This window comes from Sander lucioperca, chromosome 10 (assembly GCF_008315115.2).
Source record: "Sander lucioperca isolate FBNREF2018 chromosome 10, SLUC_FBN_1.2, whole genome shotgun sequence".
Lineage (NCBI taxonomy): Eukaryota > Metazoa > Chordata > Actinopteri > Perciformes > Percidae > Sander > Sander lucioperca.
Window position 1 is genome coordinate 33,299,372 of NC_050182.1, and position 21,632 is coordinate 33,321,003.

General features: G+C 40.9%; 3 protein-coding genes across 6 annotated transcripts; all 3 read right to left on the reverse strand.

The window, feature by feature from the left end:
- Window positions 1-259: 259 nt before the first annotated feature.
- Window positions 260-3,856, reverse strand: si:cabz01093077.1 (C-C chemokine receptor type 4). 3 transcript variants are annotated; one of them, XM_031298624.2, is made up of 4 exons: window positions 3,706-3,856; window positions 1,556-1,710; window positions 1,185-1,357; window positions 260-1,036 (listed from the first exon to the last, which is right to left on the reverse strand). In XM_031298624.2, exons 2-4 carry the CDS (start codon window positions 1,707-1,709, stop codon window positions 323-325), a joined length of 1,041 nt encoding a protein of 346 aa, XP_031154484.1. In that variant the 5' UTR covers window position 1,710; window positions 3,706-3,856; the 3' UTR covers window positions 260-322. The 3 variants fall into 3 exon arrangements, with proteins under 3 accessions (XP_031154484.1, XP_031154483.1, XP_031154485.1); XM_031298623.2 differs by having other exon boundaries at window positions 1,556-1,713; XM_031298625.2 differs by lacking the exon at window positions 3,706-3,856 and adding an exon at window positions 2,910-3,658 and having other exon boundaries at window positions 1,556-1,713.
- A 2,680-nt stretch (window positions 3,857-6,536) lies between these two features.
- On the reverse strand, window positions 6,537-19,668 carry LOC118496129 (C-C chemokine receptor type 2-like). The gene is made up of 4 exons (XM_036006468.1): window positions 19,549-19,668; window positions 15,925-16,074; window positions 14,848-15,768; window positions 6,537-6,603 (listed from the first exon to the last, which is right to left on the reverse strand). The coding sequence occupies exons 1-3, from the start codon at window positions 19,553-19,555 to the stop codon at window positions 14,897-14,899; spliced, it is 1,029 nt and encodes a 342-aa protein (XP_035862361.1). The 5' UTR covers window positions 19,556-19,668; the 3' UTR covers window positions 6,537-6,603; window positions 14,848-14,896.
- On the reverse strand, window positions 6,595-9,256 carry LOC116035340 (C-C chemokine receptor type 5-like). 2 transcript variants are annotated; one of them, XM_036006466.1, is made up of 3 exons: window positions 9,002-9,251; window positions 7,725-7,877; window positions 6,595-7,552 (listed from the first exon to the last, which is right to left on the reverse strand). In XM_036006466.1, exons 1-3 carry the CDS (start codon window positions 9,006-9,008, stop codon window positions 6,648-6,650), a joined length of 1,065 nt encoding a protein of 354 aa, XP_035862359.1. In that variant the 5' UTR covers window positions 9,009-9,251; the 3' UTR covers window positions 6,595-6,647. The 2 variants fall into 2 exon arrangements, with proteins under 2 accessions (XP_035862359.1, XP_035862360.1); XM_036006467.1 differs by lacking the exon at window positions 7,725-7,877 and having other exon boundaries at window positions 9,002-9,256.
- Window positions 19,669-21,632: the final 1,964 nt, after the last annotated feature.

Sequence of the window (21,632 nt, forward strand, 5' to 3'; positions counted from 1 at the left end):
CTGTTTTTCTCACTTACTATAAAAAAGAAAAAGACAATCAAGTTTACTTTCTTTATTTTACAAAAACAATATATTTTCACAAGTTTTAAATATACTTTGAATTACATGATTTGAAGTAATGTGTTCATAAAATTCTATAGACTTTAAAGCATTCCCTTGTTCAAACTGGAAATAATCCACAGTACCATTTTTTAGCTTTTAGAAAACACACACACACACACACACACACACACACACACACACACACACACACACACACACACACACACACACACACACAAATACACGTTGCAGTCTTTGTAGCAAGGTGTGTTTTTCGTTCTTAATATCTGATCTGATTAGAATCTGATTTTACAGCTGTGTTGGAAGTGTCTGTGTCTCTGTGGCTGAAATTCCCTCTGCTCTGGCCGAAGTACTTAGTCAGCACATAGCCCAGGTTCTTCCTAAACTTTTCCCCTGCAAATGCATAGATGAGTGGATTTACACAGCAGTGAGACAGTGCAATGATCTCTGCAATGCCTATGGCAGAGTTAATAAATTTTGAAGCCTTGCAGGTGTTTAGGGTGTCAACGAACGGCTGCAGTGTCTGAAGGAAAACTGTGACATTGTAGGGGACCCAGCACACCACAAACACACACACTATGATGAATATCAGCTTTACAGCTTTGTTCTTTTTGGAGTTCCTGGACCTGGACAGCACAAAAAGGATTTTCACATAGCAGAAAATCATGATAGGGAGACCCACGAAAAGGCCCACGGTGTTCTCGCTGAAGTTTCGCAGCATCTTCCAAAACTGCTCCCTGTCCTCTGGATACAGTGGCTGGCACTGGTAGCTGTTGTCATCTGCATCTATCTCCAAGGAGGCAAAGATCACCCCAGGGATTGCCATGAAGACTGATATAACCCAGATAGTGATGCTGGCTATGATTCCATAGCAAAGTGTCCGGGCTCGCATGGCTGCAACAGCGTGGACGATGGCCAGGTAGCGGTCCACACTCATTAGGGTCACAAACAACGTCCCACTGTAGAAACCCAACTGTTCAGAGGAGCAGAGGGGGAAGGAAAGTCAGAACACACACACACACACACACACACACACACACACACACACACACCTCATTAGATTTACAATACACAAATAGAAGTAAAAGCATTAAAGAAAAAGAAAAGACAAAAAGCCCCACCTGATAGACTCCTGTCATCAGTTTGCATGACGCAAGGTTCTGGGAATCGTAGGCCCAGAGGGGCAGCGATACAGCCATTATGAGGTCCGACAGGGCCAGGTTGAGGAGGCTTATGTCTGCCATAGTCTTCAGCTTTATGTACCGGAGGAGAACCCAGAGAACGGTGGTGTTGCCTGTGAAATCAATTCAAATGATTAGTTGTTACTTATTATTTCCGGTGACAAATTGTAGAACAGAACTGTTGCACATATCTTACTTTTGCTTGCATCAGTTTCAGCTAAATGCCTTGAATGCAAATGTGCATTAAAATGTATAAATAGAGCAATACAAATGTCCTTTTCTCTTAAAGATTCAGGCCTTTTTGAACATACCTAGCAGACTTAGACAAAACAGCATGTAGTAAAGAACGGACAAGACCGTGGATCCATTGGGCAACCCTGGACCGGGATCCTGATCGCAGGTGTCATTATAATCAAAGTAGTTCATGTCCGAGTACATTGATGTCTCGTTCTCGGTTATGTTCATACTGCTGTGTAAGAAGGAACATGCAGGGATTACTTAACTTAATAACAAAATATCTAGAATCACCCAATAAAGACAAAAACCTTTGTGGTCCTTCATGTAAAGAGAGAATAGATTTAAAAATCAGTGTGACTAGATGGCATCATACTATCAACAACATAATTCAATGATTACTCAAATTAACATCAATAAAATCACAGTCAAGCTGCACAAAATAAATCATATAAATGAGATACAAGGTACAATAAAAATTATAATATTAAACTTCAAAGTTTCCAATGAGCTACAATTTGACATTTTTTAACGTGTGTGTGTGTGTGTGTGTGTGTGTGTGTGTGTGTGTGTGTGTGTGTGTGTGTGTGTGTGTAAAAGTATGTTATTCCAGTTTATCTACCAACCTAAATGTTGGTATTGATGTTGGTGTTGGTAAACCAAGGCAATCACAAGTCTACACTAGCTCAAGTCTGGTGGGCGTTAGTCCCCCCAAAATGACAAAAGTGGCACAAGGGGCTCTTTTGTTTTAAACTTTATGTAAGGCATTGAGTTCATCTGTCCTTCCAAAGTAACAAGCCCAAGCTGTTCAAACCTTACACAACTCTGATTTGTTCAGGGATATGTGTAATTTGCTGCAACAACTGAATTTCCCCGCTGGGGCTCAATGAAGGTGTATCTTATCTTAATTGTAACTTAGTGTTTCTCCCAGATCCATCAACAAATTAAATTAAACGTTAAAACACAAAACAAAAGAATCACCCAACAGTCTTAAACTTCCTTTATCAGTTAATTCAGCTTTTCTCGCCAAAAAAAACTAATCCTGCTGTTCACTTTCCTTAGGGCCTTTGCTCTGTCCACTCAGACTAATGTCTACCAAACGTCATAGATAACTAACAGAGGGTTTGGCAGAAAAATGCATTTCATTTGTATTTGTACTATCATTTACAGAGACTGAACAATTTCCACCAAGAGCAAGCATTTGGTGTGACGGCTTGAGAAACAACTTTCTTATGGGCATCTAGAGCAGGTATTCATCAAAATAAAATGAATTCAGCTTTTGCAATATGAAGAGACACCTTGTTGTTTTTGAGACAATTCCTGATCTTACTGGATTTCTCTCTTAAGATGACTTTAATGTCTTCTGATTCTAATGTGAAGCCAAAGGGGCTGAATCTTTCAAATACAAAAAATAAATGTACAACTACTTACGATTTCAACAATGAGATCTTTTGACTCCACTCAGAAATCTTCAAGAAATAGAAATAGCAGATGGTTTTCCTCTTTATTCTGATGGATACAATGTCTCCCCATCATGATGACTGAATTCTATATGTTTCACATTGAACATTTTGTACAGATAAAAGCTTCAAAGTAATAAAAGAAAAAAAAAACATTCACGTGTGAATGTTAGGGAATTTAGAGATGTTACTGGACTTTCCTGCCCTTTAAGTCCTACCTTTCACATTGTCATCATTTAGTGAGTCATGTCTGAAAGGCTTCTGAAAACGAAGTTCAACTGCAAAGTTGAAACCTAAGAACAATTTTCCAAATCTGAAAGAAAGCCATAGCAATAACAAGAATGTTGGTGTTTACTATAGCTTGTTTTAACTTCCCATGATTGACTTTCTCCCTCTGAATGCAATAATGTCAGAGGTACTGTACAAGCAACATTATCAACAACCATCGCTAGTCTAGATGTAGCATTAATACGCATCTGTCTATGAATATCACAAACTTCCTTCTACTCCAACCATAATCAAATTCATGTCATCTCTTTTAAACCACATCTCAAGTCTATTCCTTTCACTATCAACATATGTAGAACCACGTGCGTTGACACCCATGCCGACCCTCACTTCCTGTGGCTGACGTTTACACATACACACACACACACACACGCATACGTAATCCTTAAGTACACACTGTGTTTATAAGTGTAGGAAGTGAGAGAGGTGAAGAAGTTATAGTAAATAGCAGCTAAACATTTAAAAAATGTTGTGCTTACCGTAATGTCTGCCCAAATCACTGCTCTTGAATTTGTGTGCTCTTTTGCTGTGCATCAAGCTTACATGTCATCCTGTCAACTTGCATTGCTCGCTTTTTGTGTCAAATCCTGCTGCTGAGCTCGTTTCTGGTAAAGTGAACTCTTGGTTTTGTTGTTTCCTCCGCATTGTGTTAAAACTGCACAGAGGTGTCAGTGTGGTTTTCTGAGAAATGTATGTTAATATGTGGCAAGAAAAAAGTAGGGGGGGAATTCGAATGAGGAGCTTTTCTCTGTTTCTTTGTTCTTCTTAAACTAACTTTTTAGGAGTTTTTTTAAATTTCAATTTCAAAATTGTGTACTTTTAATAATAAGCTCAGAAAGACATTTTTCAGGGAAAACCCCTGGCAGTCCTTTTGGACTTGTGTCCCCACATCCAGCACTCATAGCTATCACTATGGTCATGTGGGTGGTGATCAAACGCTTTCCACCTCCAAGCAGAGAAAACCTGATCTATTGGGTTGAGGAAGGGGGGATATGGAGGCAGTTACCACACCATATAACTGTGATGTGCTGCAAACCGCTCTGTGACAGCTGCAGAGTGGTGAAAAGCCACATTATCGCAGACTATCACAAAAACCTAGGGGTTTCTTACTGGTTCCCCCTGTTCTGCTGGGACTAGCTCAGCGTAAAGCTGTTCTAGGAATGCTATACATCTTTCTGTGTTGTATGGACCAATAAGGGGTGTGTTGAGAAGCAAACCATCATTGGTCCTTGCAGCACACATTGCAATAGTTCCCCCCCTTTGGCCTGGCACCTCCACAGTGGATTAGGCACTCCAAAAGGTTCTTCCCCAGGTGCATGACAAGATGAGACATCCAATGTGATGTTGTTAAAAAACCTGATGGCCTGAAGCTGGAGAGAGGCAGCATTAGCCCCACAATTCTTGTTACTGTTATGTACCTTTAGTTTGTAACTTTTTATCAGTGTTAACGTAAATTACTAGGGACAAAATAAAAATATATATCTATTGAAGCAAACTTCTGATTTTCATTCCTTCTTGTTTACCTAAAAAACTTGTATGTAATAAAATAAAAAAAATCTTGTGAAAGAATTTTACTCTTAAAATATTGATTTGCTTAAATCACTCAAATTATTTAAACAGTAAAGATTAAAGGTTTCTAATTTCTGTACTGGTGTTTTTACTCAGTGTGTTCTGAGTGACAGTGTGTGTTGTTCATAGTGTTTTGCTGCACTGAGCCACTGAGTTTTGAGATGTGTGAAGAGTTGTGTTGTTTGGAATGAGTTCAGCAGGTGATGTGAACTGTTTAGCTCAGGTGGCTGTTGGTAGTGCAGACTGGAGTTAAAGTTTTGCACATGCGGCTTCAGTTGTGACCACTGTGGTTTAGCAATCAAAAAAAGCTGTAACTATACTGTATACTTTAATATGTTTATGTCTAAAGAAATCTATTCAGTGCTTTTTTCCTCAACTACTGGCCCTCACAATAGAACAAGCTGCCTTTGTCATGGTACTAATAGACCACTAAGAAGACATTTCCTAAGAAATGATTTAATTTGTGACTAACTTAAATTACCTTTTCTTTTTAACATATCTCTTTTAAAGGCATACTATGTAACTTTTCTCTCTTCGGCCCCCCTACAGGTTGTCTTATTGGAACTACAGCTCGCGGGGTACCGAAGAGGGAAAGTTACATAGTACGCCTTTAATGTATCTTCTCAGCTAAATGTTAGAGGTATGCATATTTCTTTAATTTGATTTAAAGAAGCAGCTTGTCTTTGTCATATATGTGCAGATACTGTAACAAAAAGTTACTACTGTTCACCACATCAACAGTAGTAACAGTATGAGGCTGTACAGTATGAGGCAAGTACTCTCAACATGAAAGCTGAAATGTGCAGTAAGAACCCAAGTATGGTGCATGACTTTGATCTCAAATGAGCACGATATAACATTATCATTGTTTGGTACTCTTAGATAGGAGAAGAGATGTCAAACTTTAATAACCTCCACTGGCAAACTAAATCACTACAGCCAATCATAACATGAACAAAAAAGCTCAAAGCGCATTAAGCATAAAGCTGACATGTGAACACATGTACTGTATTTTGTGCAAATAACATCTGAAATGGCAGTACAATAACCAAGACAAAAGAAGAACGTATTACTGTAAACACTGGATGCAAATTTGCAAAATACTGTATCGAGAAAATATCAAAAATTTCAGTTGTGTATGATGAGCCAAACTTTGTTCCACATCAACCGATTTAAATCCATGATAAATGATGACGTTTGAATGTGCGAAAGGTGCTACATAGCCCTGTGTTAGTTTCACTTCGTGGCTTTGATTCATCATTAAACATTTGAATGAAAAGCTTTTTCCACAAGGAATGTGAAAACAAAACAGTTCCATGTTGTAAAAGACTACATTGTTTCTCTAAAAATGGTATACCATATATCATATCAAAAGCTATAGCTTTCCCATACCGTATCATTTTTTTCTTTATCTTGCAGGCTCATCAACTAATGTGTGAACGTTTTAAACACATCTGGCACAGATAAACAAACTTTGTGGTTACAAGGTGTTATAAACAAGAGGCTCATGGTTTCAGTCAATGTTCAGCAGGAAAAGGAGGGACACTGCATAGCATTTGTAAAATATCTGAGATCATATAGAAGATAATGATGCTCATCAGATCACACCTAATGAGCCTACACATCTGGCATCTTATGGTCCAAACCAAATATTCCAGTGCAAATTCAAAATGCAAATACAACCGAAAAGGTCTAAAGATAATATGTACAGGGTATATAATAATATAATGTATAAGGATAGCATGCTCGGCAGTAGTAGCCTTAATAACAAGGCTACCCGGATCAAAGATATCAACTCTGCAGGTGATGTCCATAACGCATAATATATACAACATAACCTGCCCTCCACCTCCTACATCATGAGATTGGAGGTGACATCAGAGGACCTGGACACGTTTGAGCTTTTCCTGTATGAGCTATCTGACAGATCTCTGTTGGAGGGAAGGAGAATCCCAGGCACCCATTTCCTCAACAGCTGCAAGGCTCGTTTCATGAACTTTTGTCCCACAAAGGCGTATATGATGGGGTTCAGGCAGCAGTGAGTGTAAGCAAAGGTCTCAGTCACTGTTACTGACAGCCCTAAATTTGATTCCATGTTGCAATTATTCGGCAATACACCTTCAGATTTCAGAAATATCAAGAAAAGGGAAATGTTATATGGGGCCCAGAATATGAAAAAGGCAATCACTATAGAGACGATCAGCTTGATGACGCGGTGCTTCTTTGCACTCCTCATGTTCACCAGTATGGGGATGATCCTGGAGTAGCAAACTATCATCACCAGCAAGGGAATCATGAGACCCAATACATTAATTGTCAAGGTGTGATAACTCTTCCAGGCATCGTTTGGGACATAGCTACAAGCCTGCTGTTGAGAGTCATTTGTCACCTTTGTGAAGATAATAACCGGTAGAGAGACACACAAGCTCAGCATCCAGACGAACACGGTCATAGCGATGCCTAACCTCACAGTGCGATACCGGGCCACGTTTTGAGTGTGCATGATGACAACGTAGCGGTCCAGCGTCATGACAATCATGAAGAAGATGCTGCTGAAGAACCCAGTGTTATGGGAGCCAGAGGTGAAACGGCACATAAAGTCTCCAAAAGTCCATTGACCGACCATAGAGTAGTGAGAGTAGAAAGGTAGCGTGAGGACAAAGAGGAGGTCGGAGAGAGCCAGGTTGAAGAGGCAGATGTCTGTCAAGTTGGTCTGGTTGCGATGCTTCACCAAGACACACACCACTAGGCCATTGCCTTGAGAGATGGAGGAAATGACATGTTAAATATGTGATATTACTGAGCATCATATGTAAAGTAATGGTCTCCTTTAGCCTACTGACTCTCTCACGCATGCACACGCATGCACACACACACACACACACACACACACACACACACACACACACACACACACACACACACATACCTAGGAAGCCGAGGATGAAAACCAAGCTATAGAGAGTGGGCAGAAACACCTTGCCAAAATCCTTCAAATCGAAGTTGCTGCAAGGAGCAAAGTCCGGAATGTCTTCATCATAATATGATGAATAATCTGTAGTTGTGGTTGCATTTTCTCCATCTGTGGACAGAACATTTTAATGTCAACATTTACAGCATCTAACCTTATTTTAGATGTAATTCCTGCACATTAGTAAATACTATAGCCTACTGTAAATTAAAAGGACCAGGTAGCATGTAAACACATGCCGTTAGTGGAGGTAAATGGAATTTAGTTTTTGGTGCGCACAGCATTGAAAAATGTCATTAACAATTTTTAACTAGTCTGCATCATCTCGACAATTTTCATAGGGACTTTTTTTTTTGGCAGGAAGTAGTTCCAAAACAGCTGTTCCCCGTGGGGTCCGTGATAATTCACTGGGGCCCACTGTTTAGTTACTGCTAATTGTCAGTTTTTCAATGCTGTGAGCACCACAAACTAAATTCCATTTAACTCTACTGTGCTGGTGTAAAGGCAGAGATCTTACACATGGATTACTCAAAACCATATGAGTAAAATGAATTGACCTGCCTGCAAATAAAACCCAAACTAACTGCACAGATAGAAAGTATGATCATTTGTCATTTGGGTGAATAAACCATCAAAGTAAATTGATATTAGAGGTTAGTATTCCCCCTGCTGGTCTTCACACCTCATGCACTCCCTTGTTGGAAATATTTATCAGGATGATGCATTAATCTACAAGGGGTGGACAAAATAATATAAACAATGTATGAAAAAGAACTTAAATTCATATCACAAAACACTGGTGTCCAGTTGCTCATATGAGGTTGCATCATCATCATAGTTGTGTTCCCCATATACAATTATTTTAGATATACTGTATATTTTTAAGTTTTGAAATGTTAATCAAGTTACTTAAGATTTTATATACTTTATATAAATAACTGTTTAATAACTGTTGTTTGAAGGCTATTTGTTTGACGAATACAAATAGTATAAAGAACACTTTGATAACTTCTTATATTTTATATTTCTTAGTTTTCACAAGCAATTTTAACATAATAAAATAAAAATAATCTCAGGACTGTTTACTAAAAATCCGTATGGGAACCTAAAGAAATGATGAAGTTGCATTACAGCGTTCGCATTTAAGTGAAAAAAACAACAACATAAAACTTCAACAAGTCAATAATACATTGACTACACATGCAAAACATGTACAGTTGTTAAATTGCATTCACCTGACATTGTGATACGTATCTTAGAGATGCCTTTTCCTATCAGGTAGTCTGTGGCAGCAATTCAGGGCTCTTTAATTCTCTGTCCGGATCTTTATGGATACAATGTCCTCAAATGTACAGTGATGAACTAACTGTCTGAAAGCCAGCAGTCCCATATTAATAAGCAGCACAGAAACAGAAGTGCAGCTGTCATTTCCTGTAAGTCCCTAACAAGATCCTTATCAGGGGTACACAGATCACAGTATGTGCTTTATCTTCAGACAGCCAAAATACCACACTGGCAACTACAAAAACAAAGCACGTACTCATATGGTCCCAAGCATGTCAGACTTTCACCTACATCAAATTATTTTTTCTTAAGGGTTCAAATAATTTTTACCACATAAAATAATAGTCTAAAAAAAGTGAAAAGTTTGAGTAGGCCTATTTGAAGAAATGTAGCCTACACATTAATGGGTTTACCAACTGATTATAGTCAGAAGTATGGCTCTTTTTTTACCGCTTTGTAATGTAGACATCTTTAATACAATCAGAGCAATAATAATAATTAAGATTAGGGTTGTCAAAATAACGCGTTCATTTCGATTAATTAATCTGAGAAAAAATAACGCGTTAAAAAAAATAACGCAGATTAATCCATTCCATATTGACGTTTGACCCGGAGAAGTTCTAGCCACCATTGGACTGTAAAATGAAGGAGGGAGAGAGACGAGAATGTGCTGCCTGGATCATTAATTGGAACATTTACTTGTAAAAATCTTCTTCCTGCCAATCTGGCTACCGAAATCTGGTGCCACTGATATGTCTGCACTTCTCGCTGATGCTCTGAAGACAATACAGGTAACACAAACACCGCTGCACGTGACGCTAGTTAACACTATACTTGACAGCAGCTAACGTTAGCCTACCGCTAGCTAATAGCTGGATTAAACACGGTTACAATGCTGACATCTAATGCTAAACGGTGTAAAGTTTGCCTGTATTTTACTGTAGAGGATTCAACACAGGTATGTAACAATCTGCAGCTGCCGTCTGAGAACCAACACAGACGGTGCGTTCAATGAAACTGGTAAACTACAGTCTCGTGGTGCATTCGAAGTTATTGTAAATGTCTATTTCCCATCTGGTGGTGGTTTTTGTCGTTCAACAGCAGTTTACTAGTGAAATAAGTTATTGTTATACATTATTATTAAATCATTTAATTTTGACCATATGGCCTTAGCAATAAACAAGCCTTTCTTTAATGTCACTGACTGTTGTTTAGTATCCTTTTTTTTATTTTCTTTTTTTACTTTCTTAAAAAGTTCAGGTTCAGGCACCGTTAATTATGTATGCGATTAATTTCGATTAATTAATCACAGAGTATGTAATTAATTCGATTACATTTTTTAATCGATTGACAGCCCTAATTAAGATTTAGTCATAGTTCAGTAGGCCTATACAATAATAAAAGCATTTGACCATTAATCAGGGAGTGATTGCATGTTCCAGTCAATTAAAGTGACAGGGCTACCCTTTCTTGATGATGTGTGACTGTGTCCTTTTAGGCTAAATATTGCAATTTGATGTTTTTTTTTTGTTGACAGACCCTCTTCTTCTTTGTCTTCTTCTTTTTGTTATTATTATCATTATAGTAATGCTTTTTCTCCGCTGACTATCCAATATCTAACCCCATGTAGAGCACCCTAACAGATTGCAGTAAGGTCGTGGAGTGGTCTATGAGTGACCTCTTGGTTTTGTTGTTTCCTCCGCATCGTGTTAAAACTGCACAGAGGTGTCAGTGTGGTTTTCTGAGAAATGTATGTTAATATGTGGCAAGAAAAGAGTAGGGGGGGGAATTCTAATGAGGAGCTTTGCTCTGTTTCTTTGTTCTTCTCAAACTAACTTTTTAGGAGTTTTTTAATTTCAATTTCAAAATTGTGTACTTTTAATAATAAGCTCAGAATTACATTTTTTGAAGGCCACAAGTTTTCATCAACATCACATCGGATGTCCTCTCTTGCCATGCACCTGGGGAAAACCCCTGGCAGTCCTTTTGGACTTGTGTCCCCACATCCAGCACTCATAGCTATCAATAGCGACATTTGGTCATGTGGGTGGTGATCAAACACTTTCCACCTCCAAGCAGAGAAAACCTGATCTATTGGGTTGAGGAAGGGGGGATATGGAGGCAGTTACCACACCATATAACTGTGATGTGTTGCAAACTGCTCTGTGACAGCTGCAGAGTGGTGAAAAGCCACATTATCGCAGACTATCACAAAAACCTAGGGGTTTCTTACTGGTTCCCCCTGTTCTGCTGGGACTAGCTCAGCGTAAAGCTGTTCTAGGAATGCTATAAGTCTTTCTGTGTTGTATGGACCAATAAGGGGTGTGTTGAGAAGCAAACCATCATTGGTCCTTGCAGCACACATTGTGATATTTCCCCCCCTTTGGCCTGGCACCTCCACAGTGGATTAGGCACTCCAAAAGGTTCTTCCCCAGGTGCATGGCAAGATGGGACATCCAATGTGATGTTGATAAAAAAAACTTGATGGCCTGATGCTGGAGAGAGGCAGCATTAGCCCCACAATTCTTGTTACTGTTATGTACCTTTAGTTTGTAACTTTTTATCAGTGTTAACGTAAATTACTAGGGACAAAATAAAATATATATCTATTGAAGCAAACGTCTGATTTTCATTCCTTCTTGTTTACCTAAAAAAACTTGTATGTAATAAAATAAAAAAAATCTTGTGAAAGAATTTTACTCTTAAAATATTGATTTGCTTAAATCACTCAAATTAATCAGAACGACACAGTGGCCACTGTGGATTCCTTTAGGTTCCTGGGATCAACCATCTCACAGGACCTAAAATGGTCTCCCCACATTGACTCTGTCCAGAAAAAGGCCCAGCAGAGGTTATACTTCCTGCGACAGCTAAGGAAGTTTAATCTGCCTAAGGAGCTGCTGACCACTTTCTACTCAGCCATCATTTAGTCTGTCATCTGCACCTCCATCACTGTCTGGTTTGGGTCAGCCACCAAACGGGACAGGGCCAGACTGCAACAGACAATTAGAGCTGCAGAGAGGATCATTGGAACTGACCTTCCCTCCATCCAGGACAGGGTCCGGAAAAGGACAGCAAAAATCTCTGCAGACCCCTCACATCCTGGTCACAAACTGTTCAACCTCCTTCTCTCTGGTAGGTGATACAGGGAACTGTTTGCCAAAACCAGCCGACACAGAGACAGTTTCTTTCTCCAAGCAGTCACTCTGTTGAACACTCAGAAATAGCCCCCACCCTTACACTGAACAAAGTCAACCACCACTGTTCTGCTCATCTACCTCATGTGTATTTCAATAATAATTACAATATTATTAATATATTACCATTGCACTGATCTGCCTTGCACTGTACTCATATTTAAATCCTAAAATCTCAGTCTATTGACCAATATTGTATATTTTTTGTAAAATTGTAAATTCTATTGTATTGTTATACTGTACACTATTTTCTTTATATTCTTACCGTCAACTCTGTTTTTTATTCTTAATATGTTAAGTGTTGTACTTTGAGAGCAAAGATTAACAGAGTCAAATTCCTTGTTTGTCTACGCAAACCTGGCCAATAAAGCTGATTCTGATTCTGATTATTTAAACAGTAAAGATTAAAGGTTTCTAATTTCTGTACTGGTGTTTTTACTCAGTGTGTTCTGAGTGACAGTGTGTGTTCTTCATAGTGTTTTGCTGTACTGAGCCACTGAGTTTTGAGATGTGTGAAGAGTTGTGTTGTTTGGAATGAGTTCAGCAGGTGATGTGAACTGTTTAGCTCAGGTGGCTGTTGGTAGTGCAGACTGGAGTTAAAGTTTTGCACATGCGGCTTCAGTTGTGACTAGGGCTGGGCGTATCGATCTAAATATCGATAGTATCGATACCAAGATGAGTATTGGTATCAGATCGATACTGTCGTGATGAGATTTGATGAGAGTTTCTCTCCGAGTTCATGCGAGCACAGTGTCTCTCCAAGTCTGTGCGCAGTGTGCAAACAGCGCACCTCTCTCTCTCTCTCTCTCTCTCTCTCTCTCTCTCTCTCTCTCTCTCTCTCTCTGCCCTTCTCCCTGCTCTGCCGGAGGCGTAGAGCAGAGAGTCAGAACAGTGAGAGAAACCATGATGATTTTTGTTGTGTTTTTTTATATTGATGTATTCATATTTATACATTGTGGCTTTTGTTTACTTATTTTGCACAACTGACTTTATTTTTCACAGATAGCTGTGTGTAATGGAAGGTATTTTTGGTTGTGTTGTTGACTTTGTTATATTTATATTTTGTTATATTATTTTATTATTTTTATACCATTACATTGTTTTATATTGTTCTAGTTAGTAAATAAAAACATTTAGATTTGCCTAAAATATTTGTCCTGTGTTTTATCATAATCATAATCAACTAACTAAAGGCAAAATCACAAAATTATTCAATGATTGTGACGTTACAAGTAAAAAGTATCGGTATCGGCGATACTAGCCCTGTATTTACTTGGTATCGGATCCATACCAAAATTCCCAGTATCGCCCACCCCTAGTTGTGACCACTGTCGTTTAGCAATCAAAAAAAGCTGTAACTATACTGTATACTTTAATATGTTTATGTCTAAAGAAATCTATTCAGTGCTTTTTTCCTCAACTACTGGCCCTCACAATAGAACAAGCTGCCTTTGTCATGGTACTAATAGACCACTAAGAAGACATTTCCTAAGAAATGATTTAATTGGTGACTAACTTAAATTACCTTTTCTTTTTAACATATCTCTTTTAAAGGCATACTATGTAACTTTTCCCTCTTCGGTCCCCCTACAGGTTGTCTTATTGGAACTACAGCTCGCGTGGCTGTAGTTCCAATGAGACAACCTGTAGGGGGACCGAAGAGGGAAAAGTTACATAGTATGCCTTTAATGTATCTTCTCAGCTAAATGTTAGAGGAATGCATATTTCTTTAATTTGATTTAAAGAAGTAGCTTGTCTTTGTCATATATGTGCAGATACTGTAAGAAAAAGTTACTACTGTTCACCACATCAACAGTAGTAACAGTATGAGGCTGTACAGTATGAGGCAAGTACTCTCAACATGAAAGCTGAAATGTGCAGTAAGAACCCAAGTATGGTGCATGACTTTGATCGCAAATGAGCACGATATAACATTATCATTGTTTGGTACTCTTAGATAGGAGAAGAGATGTCAAACTTTAATAACCTCCACTGGCAAACTAAATCACTACAGCCAATCATAATATGAACAAAAAAGCTTAAAGGGCATTAAGCATAAAGCTGACATGTGAACACATGTACTGTATTTTGTGCAAATAACATCTGAAATGGCAGTAAAATAACCAAGACAAAAGAAGAACGTATTACTGTAAACACTGGATGCAAATTTGCAAAATACTTTATCGAGAAAATATCAAAAATCACATCAACAGATCAACAGATTTAAATCCATGATAAATGATGACGTTTGAATTTTCCACAAGGAATGTGAAAACAAAACAGTTCCATGTTGTAAAAGACTACATTGTTTCTCTAAAAATGGTATACCATATATCATATCAAAAGCTATAGCTTTCCCATACCGTATCATTTTTTTCTTTATCTTGCAGGCTCATCAACTAATGTGTGAACGTTTTAAACACATCTGGCACAGATAAACAAACTTTGTGGTTACAAACAAGAGGCTCATGGTTTCAGTCAATGTTCAGCAGGAAAAGGAGGGACACTGCATAGCATTTGTAAAATATCTGAGATCATATAGAAGATAATGATGCTCATCAGATCACACCTAATGAGCCTAAACATGTGACGGTGGTGATGTCCATAACGCATAATATATACAACATAATCTGCCCTCCACCTCCTACATCATGAGATGTTTGAGCTTTTCCTGTATGAGCTATCTGACAGATCTCTGTTGGAGGGAAGGAGAATCCCAGGCACCCATTTCCTCAACAGCTGCAAGGCTCGTTTCATGAACTTTTGTCCCACAAAGGCGTATATGATGGGGTTCAGGCAGCAGTGAGTGTAAGCAAAGGTCTCAGTCACTGTTACTGACAGCCCTAAATTTGATTCCATGTTGCAATTGTTCGGCAATACACCTTCAGATTTCAGAAACATCAAAAAAAGGGAAATGTTATATGGGGCCCAGAATATGAAAAAGGCAATCACTATAGAGACGATCAGCTTGATGACGCGGTGCTTCTTTGCACTCCTCATGTTCACCAGTATGGGGATGAGCCTGGAGTAGCAAACTATCATCACCAGCAAGGGAATCATGAGACCCAATACATTAATTGTCAAGGTGTGATAACTCTTCCAGGCATTGTTTGGGACATAGCTACAAGCCTGCTGTTGAGAGTCATTTGTCACCTTTGTGAAGATAATAACCGGTAGAGAGACACACAAGCTCAGCATCCAGACGAACACGGTCATAGCGATGCCTAACCTCACAGTGCGATACCGGGCCACCTTTTGAGTGTGCATGATGACAACGTAGCGGTCCAGCGTCATGACAATCATGAAGAAGATGCTGCTGAAGAACCCAGTGTTATGGGAGCCAGAGGTGAAATGGCACATAAAGTCTCCAAAAGTCCATTGACCGACCATAGAGTAGTGAGAGTAGAAAGGTAGCGTGAGGACAAAGAGGAGGTCGGAGAGAGCCAGGTTGAAGAGGCAGATGTCTGTCAAGTTGGTCTGGTTGCAATGCTTCACAAAGACACACACCACTAGGCCATTGCCTTGAGAGATAGAGGAAATGACATGTTAAATATGTGATATTACTGAGCATCATATGTAAAGTGATGGTCTCCTTTAGCCTACTGACTCTCTCACGCATGCACATGCACGCACACACACACACACACACACACACACACACACACACACATACATACCTAGGAAGCCGAGGATGAAAACCAAGCTATAGAGAGTGGGCAGAAACACCTTGCCAAAATCCTTCAAATCGAAGTTGCTGCAAGGAGCAAAATCCGGAAGGTCTCCATATGATGAATAATCTGTAGTTGTGGTTGCATTTTCTCCTTCATCTGTGGACAGAAAATTTTAATTTCAACATTTACAGCATCTAACCTTATTTTAGATGTAATTCCTGCACAAGTTGCATGTAAACACATGCCGTTAGTGGAGGTAAATGGAATTTAGTTTTTGGTGCGCACAGCATTGAAAAATGTCATTAACAATTTTTAACTAGTCTGCATTATCTCAACAATTTTCATAGGGACTTTTTGTTTTTTTTGGCATGAAGTAGTTCCAAAACTGGACTTCTAGAAAACCGTTCGCCACCTCAGGAGGGGGAAGCGGGGAACCATCCCAGCTGTGTACAGTAAGGATGGGACGCTGTTGACCTCGACTGAGGAGGTAAAAGGGCGGTGGAAGGAGCACTTTGAGGAACTCCTGAATCCGACTAATATGCCCTCTATATTAGAGGCAGACCCGGAGGATGATGGGGGATTGTTGTCAATTTCCCAGGCGGAAGTCACTGATGTAGTCAAACAACTCCACAGTGGCAAAGCCCCTGGGATTGATGAGATCCGTCCAGAAATGCTCAAGGCTCTGGGTGTGGAGGGGCTGTCTTGGTTGACACGCCTCTTCAACATTGCGTGGAAGTCTGGGACGGTGCCTAAGGAGTGGCAGACCGGGGTGGTGGTCCCCCTTTTCAAAAAGGGGGACCAGAGGGTGTGTGCCAATTACAGGGGTCTCACACTTCTCAGCCTCCCCGGTAAAGTCTACTCCAAGGTGCTGGAAAGGAGGGTTCGGCCGATAGTCGAACCTCAGATTGAAGAGGAACAATGTGGATTCCGTCCTGGTCGTGGAACAATGGACCAGATCTTTACTCTCGCAAGGATCCTGGAGGGAGCCTGGGAGTATGCCCAACCGGTCTATGTGCGTTTCGTGGATTTGGAGAAGGCGTATGACCGGGTCCCCCGGGAGATACTGTGGGAGGTGCTGCGGGAGTACGGGGTGAGGGGGTCTCTTCTCAGGGCCATCCAATCTCTGTACGACCAAAGCGAGAGCTGTGTCCGGGTTCTCGGCAGTAAGTCGGACTCGTTTCAGGTGAGGGTTGGCCTCCGCCAGGGCTGCGCTTTGTCACCAATCCTGTTTGTAGTATTTATGGACAGGATATTGAGGCGTAGTTGGGGTGGAGAGGGGTTGCAGTTTGGTGGGCTGGGGATCTCATCGCTGCTTTTTGCAGATGATGTGGTCCTGATGGCATCATCGGTCTGTGACCTTCAGCACTCACTGGATCGGTTCGCAGCCGAGTGTGAAGCAGCTGGGATGAGCACCTCTAAAACTGAGGCCATGGTTCTCAGCAGGAAACCGATGGAGTGCCTTCTCCAAGTAGGGAAGGAGTCCTTACCCCAAGTGAAGGAGTTCAAATACCTTGGTGTCTTGTTCGCGAGTGGGGGGACAATGGAGCGGGAGATTGGTCGGAGAATCGGTGCAGCGGGTGCGGTATTACATTCAATTTATCGCACCGTTGTGACGAAAAGAGAGCTGAGCCAGAAGGCAAAGCTCTCGATCTACCGGTCAGTTTTCGTTCCTACCCTCACCTATGGTCATGAAGGCTGGGTCATGACCGAAAGAACGAGATCCAGGGTACAAGCAGCCGAAATGGGTTTCCTCAGGAGGGTGGCGGGCGTCTCCCTTAGAGATAGGGTGAGAAGCTCAGTCATCCGTGAGGAGCTCGGAGTAGAGCCGCTGCTCCTTCGCGTTGAAAGGAGCCAGTTGAGGTGGTTTGGGCATCTGGTAAGGATGCCCCCTGGGCGCCTCCCTAAGGAGGTGTTCCAGGCACGTCCAGCTGGGAGGAGACCTCGGGGAAGACCCAGGACTAGGTGGAGGGATTATATCTCCAACCTGGCCTGGGAACGCCTCGGGATCCCCCAGTCGGAGCTGGTTGATGTGGCTCGGGAAAGGGAAGTGTGGGGTCCCCTGCTGGAGCTGCTCCCCCCGCAACCCGACACTGGATAAGCGGACGAAGATGGATGGATGGATAGTTCCAAAACTGCTGTTCCCCGTGGGGTCCGTGATAATTCACTGGGGCCACTGTTTAGTTACTGCTAATTGTCGTTTTTCAATGCTGTGAGCACCACATAAATTCCATTTAACTCTACTGTGCTGGTGTAAAGGCAGAGATCTTACACATGGATATTTCAAAACCATATGAGTAAAATTAATTGACCTGCCTGCAAATAAAACCCAAACTAACTGCACAGATAGAAAGTATGATCATTTGTCATTTGGGTGAATAAACCATCAAAGTAAATTGATATTAGAGGTTAGTATTCCCCCTGCTGGTCTTCACACCTCATGTACTCCCTTGTTGGAAATATTTATCAGGATGACGCATTAATCTACTAGCCTGGCTCTGCCCTCCTACTTACTTCCGCTCAATTTTCATTTCCTTTCAGTACTCCGTCTGGGTTTGCGGTATATTCTTAGGTTTTCTGGGCCAAATATTTGGCGGTCCAATCAGTGAACAGAGGGAGTGGCTGAGAACGATGACGTTGAGGACATGCACTAGGAAGATGCGAGCGAAGCCATTTGGTCCGTTGTGGCAGCAATGCTGCCGAATATCCAGAAGTTAAAGCCCGAGCAAGAACAATCTTTGCTGAGTTGTGTTGGTGGCCATGATGTTGTGGCCCTCCTCCCCACAGGGTTCGGGAACAGTTTGATTTTCCAGCTCGCTCCGTTAGTGGTGAAGGAGTTGGCTAATGCTAACGCTAGCGATGCTAATGCTAAATATAAGCCGATAGTTGTTGTCGGTCTCCCCTCTTGTTGCACATGCGCAAGACATACGTCACGACCAAACGTTAGCGATTGGTTATGGCAGATCCAGAGTGGCTCTGGGCAGATCCAATAGTTTTAAACTTCAACAGAGTACCGCCTTCAAGGAAGTTAACACTTGTCAATGGAGAGAGGTCAGACTCTCTGTACAAATGAAATGTACGAGAGTCTGGTAGGACCAGGCTATTAATCTACAATGGGTGGACAAAATAATATAAACAATGTATGAAAAAGAACTTAAATTCATATCACAAAACACTGGTGTCCATTTGCTCATATGAGGTTGCATCATCATCATAGTTGTGTTCCCCATATACAATTATTTTAGATATACTGTATATTTTTAAGTTTTCAAGTTTCAAGTTACTTAAGATTTTATATACTTTAAACTATTGTTTGAAGGCTATTTGTTTGACGAATACAAATAGTATAAAGAACACTTTGATAACTTCTTATATTTTATATTTCTTAGTTTTCACAAGCAATTTTAACATAAAATAAAAATAATCTCAGGACTGTTTACTAAAAATCCATATGGGAACCTAAAGAAATGATGAAGTTGCATTACAGCGTTCGCATATAAGTGAAAAAAACAACATAAAACTGACAGCAATGTATTAAGCATTACAAATGATCCCGCACAAATATTTCTTCAACAAGTCAATAATACATTGACTACACATGCAAAACATGTACAGTTGTTAAATTGCATTCACCTGACATTGTGATACGTATCTTAGAGATGCCTTTTCCTATCAGGTAGTCTGTGGCAGCACTTCAGGGCTCTTTAATTCTCTGTCCGGATCTTTATGGATACAATGTCCTCAAATGTACAGTGATGACCTGTCTGAAAACCAGCAGTTCCTTATTAATAAGCAGCACAGAAACAGAAGTGCAGCTGTCATTTCCTGTAAGTCCCTAACAAGATCCTTATCAGGGGTACACAGTTCACAGTGCGTGTTCCTTTAAGGCCCTAGGAAATAAATATTTATCACAAATTTCTGATATTGACCAGACAACTAATCAGATAGTCAGGAAAATAATCGGAGTAATGAAAAACAATAATATATAATACCAAAGTGAAATTATCGTTCGTTACAGCTATAAAAAAATGGTCACTGATGAAAGTAATGAGGCCCACTGCAACACCATCAAGCTCTGGCTCATCATTGATAGAAGAATTCACATTCATTGGATTACCTGGTATCTTTATCACATCACTCTAGTTATCTTCCTTAACTTCTTGAAACTGGAACAGAGAGATGCAAAGGCATACACTGATCTGAAACTGAACAATTAAAAGCATTCAGAGAGTATCAAATTATAAATACTTCCATTTATAAATGTTCCCTGTTAATGATCTTTTCATTTGATCCCTAAAGTGTCAAGTTACTAAAGCCATCAAGCAAAATTAACATTACTGTAAAGAAAAGCAGCAGCACTTGAACCTTACTGCATGGTTAATCAACAATAATGCCATTTCTACAAACCAAAGCTTTACTGTTAAGGGTTTTTACTAGGGCTGTCAGCATTAGCGCGTTAATCGCAATGCGATTAAGGGCCGACGCGATGCGATAAATTTTTTTAATCGCATGCCGGCATTTATTAATTTATTTTACACTTCACTCGGCTTTGCGTCATGCCTAACAGGCTACTATTTTGACCCTTTGCAGCACCGTTACTTATCATCAAGCTGCCATTTCCTCGTAACACATCCTGCTGCTGCAGGCTGCAGGCATGATGGAGACAGCAGCAATGAAATCCTGAATGGCGCTTTTTATTTTCCAAAACTCCCGGACGGCTCGTAGACAAGTCGAAAGCCATATGCACATTGTTTAAAGCCGAATTAAAATATCACGTCAAGCTTGAGCTACCACCTACGGGAGACGGCCGAAAAGGACGCCTCATATGCCGGGAGGCGGCCGCTGGGGACGTGACTACCGGGGAAAAGACGGCTCACGCCGGGAGACAGCCGAAAAGGATGCCTCACACGCTGAGAGACGGCCACGCGACAATAACGGGATGGCGGAGGTTGGGTTTAGGAAAAACACTACGGGGAAAGGACGCCTCACACGCCGGGAGACGGCCGCTGGGGACGCACCACAATAACGGGATGGCGGAGGTTGGGTTTAGGAAAAACACTACAGGGAAAGGACACCTCACACGCCGGGAGATGGCCGCGGGGGGGCGGCCGCTGGGGACGGCCGCTGGGGACGCGCCACAATAACAGGACGGTTGTGATTAGGAAGACTACGGGAAACAAAATGCCACACGCGGGACGCGATCCCCGCTTGCCCGAGTGAAAGTCCTGTGTTGTTTTTCACGAACTGCCATGAGACTGGGCTGTCTGACCTGTCTCGTTGCCGTCGAGGGGGACAGTAGTTTTCACAGATACACAGCCTGTACAACACGGAGAAAGCAGCCCAACTGGAACAGCTGCAAAGTGCTGCAAACGCTGTCTCATTAACCGGTGATCACTGGACGTCAGTGAGTAATCAACATTATTTAGGAGTTACTAAACACTATTCAATCAGCAGAGACTGTTTGCAGATATGCAAAATGATTTATTGTACAAGAGCATATTCTGTACAGTGTATTGGAGATTTAACTCCATCATTATATTAATACATTTGATATATTAATACATTTAATATAGGGGTAGGGAACCATGATGTAACCCCCCGATGGAATCCAGACACCGGTGGCGGTGGAGAAGGGCCGGAAGACCAGACCGAGGAAACACTGAAGTGACAGCCAGAGAATCACTAGGACGGGAGGTGGAAGGGGAGGAGGAGGGACG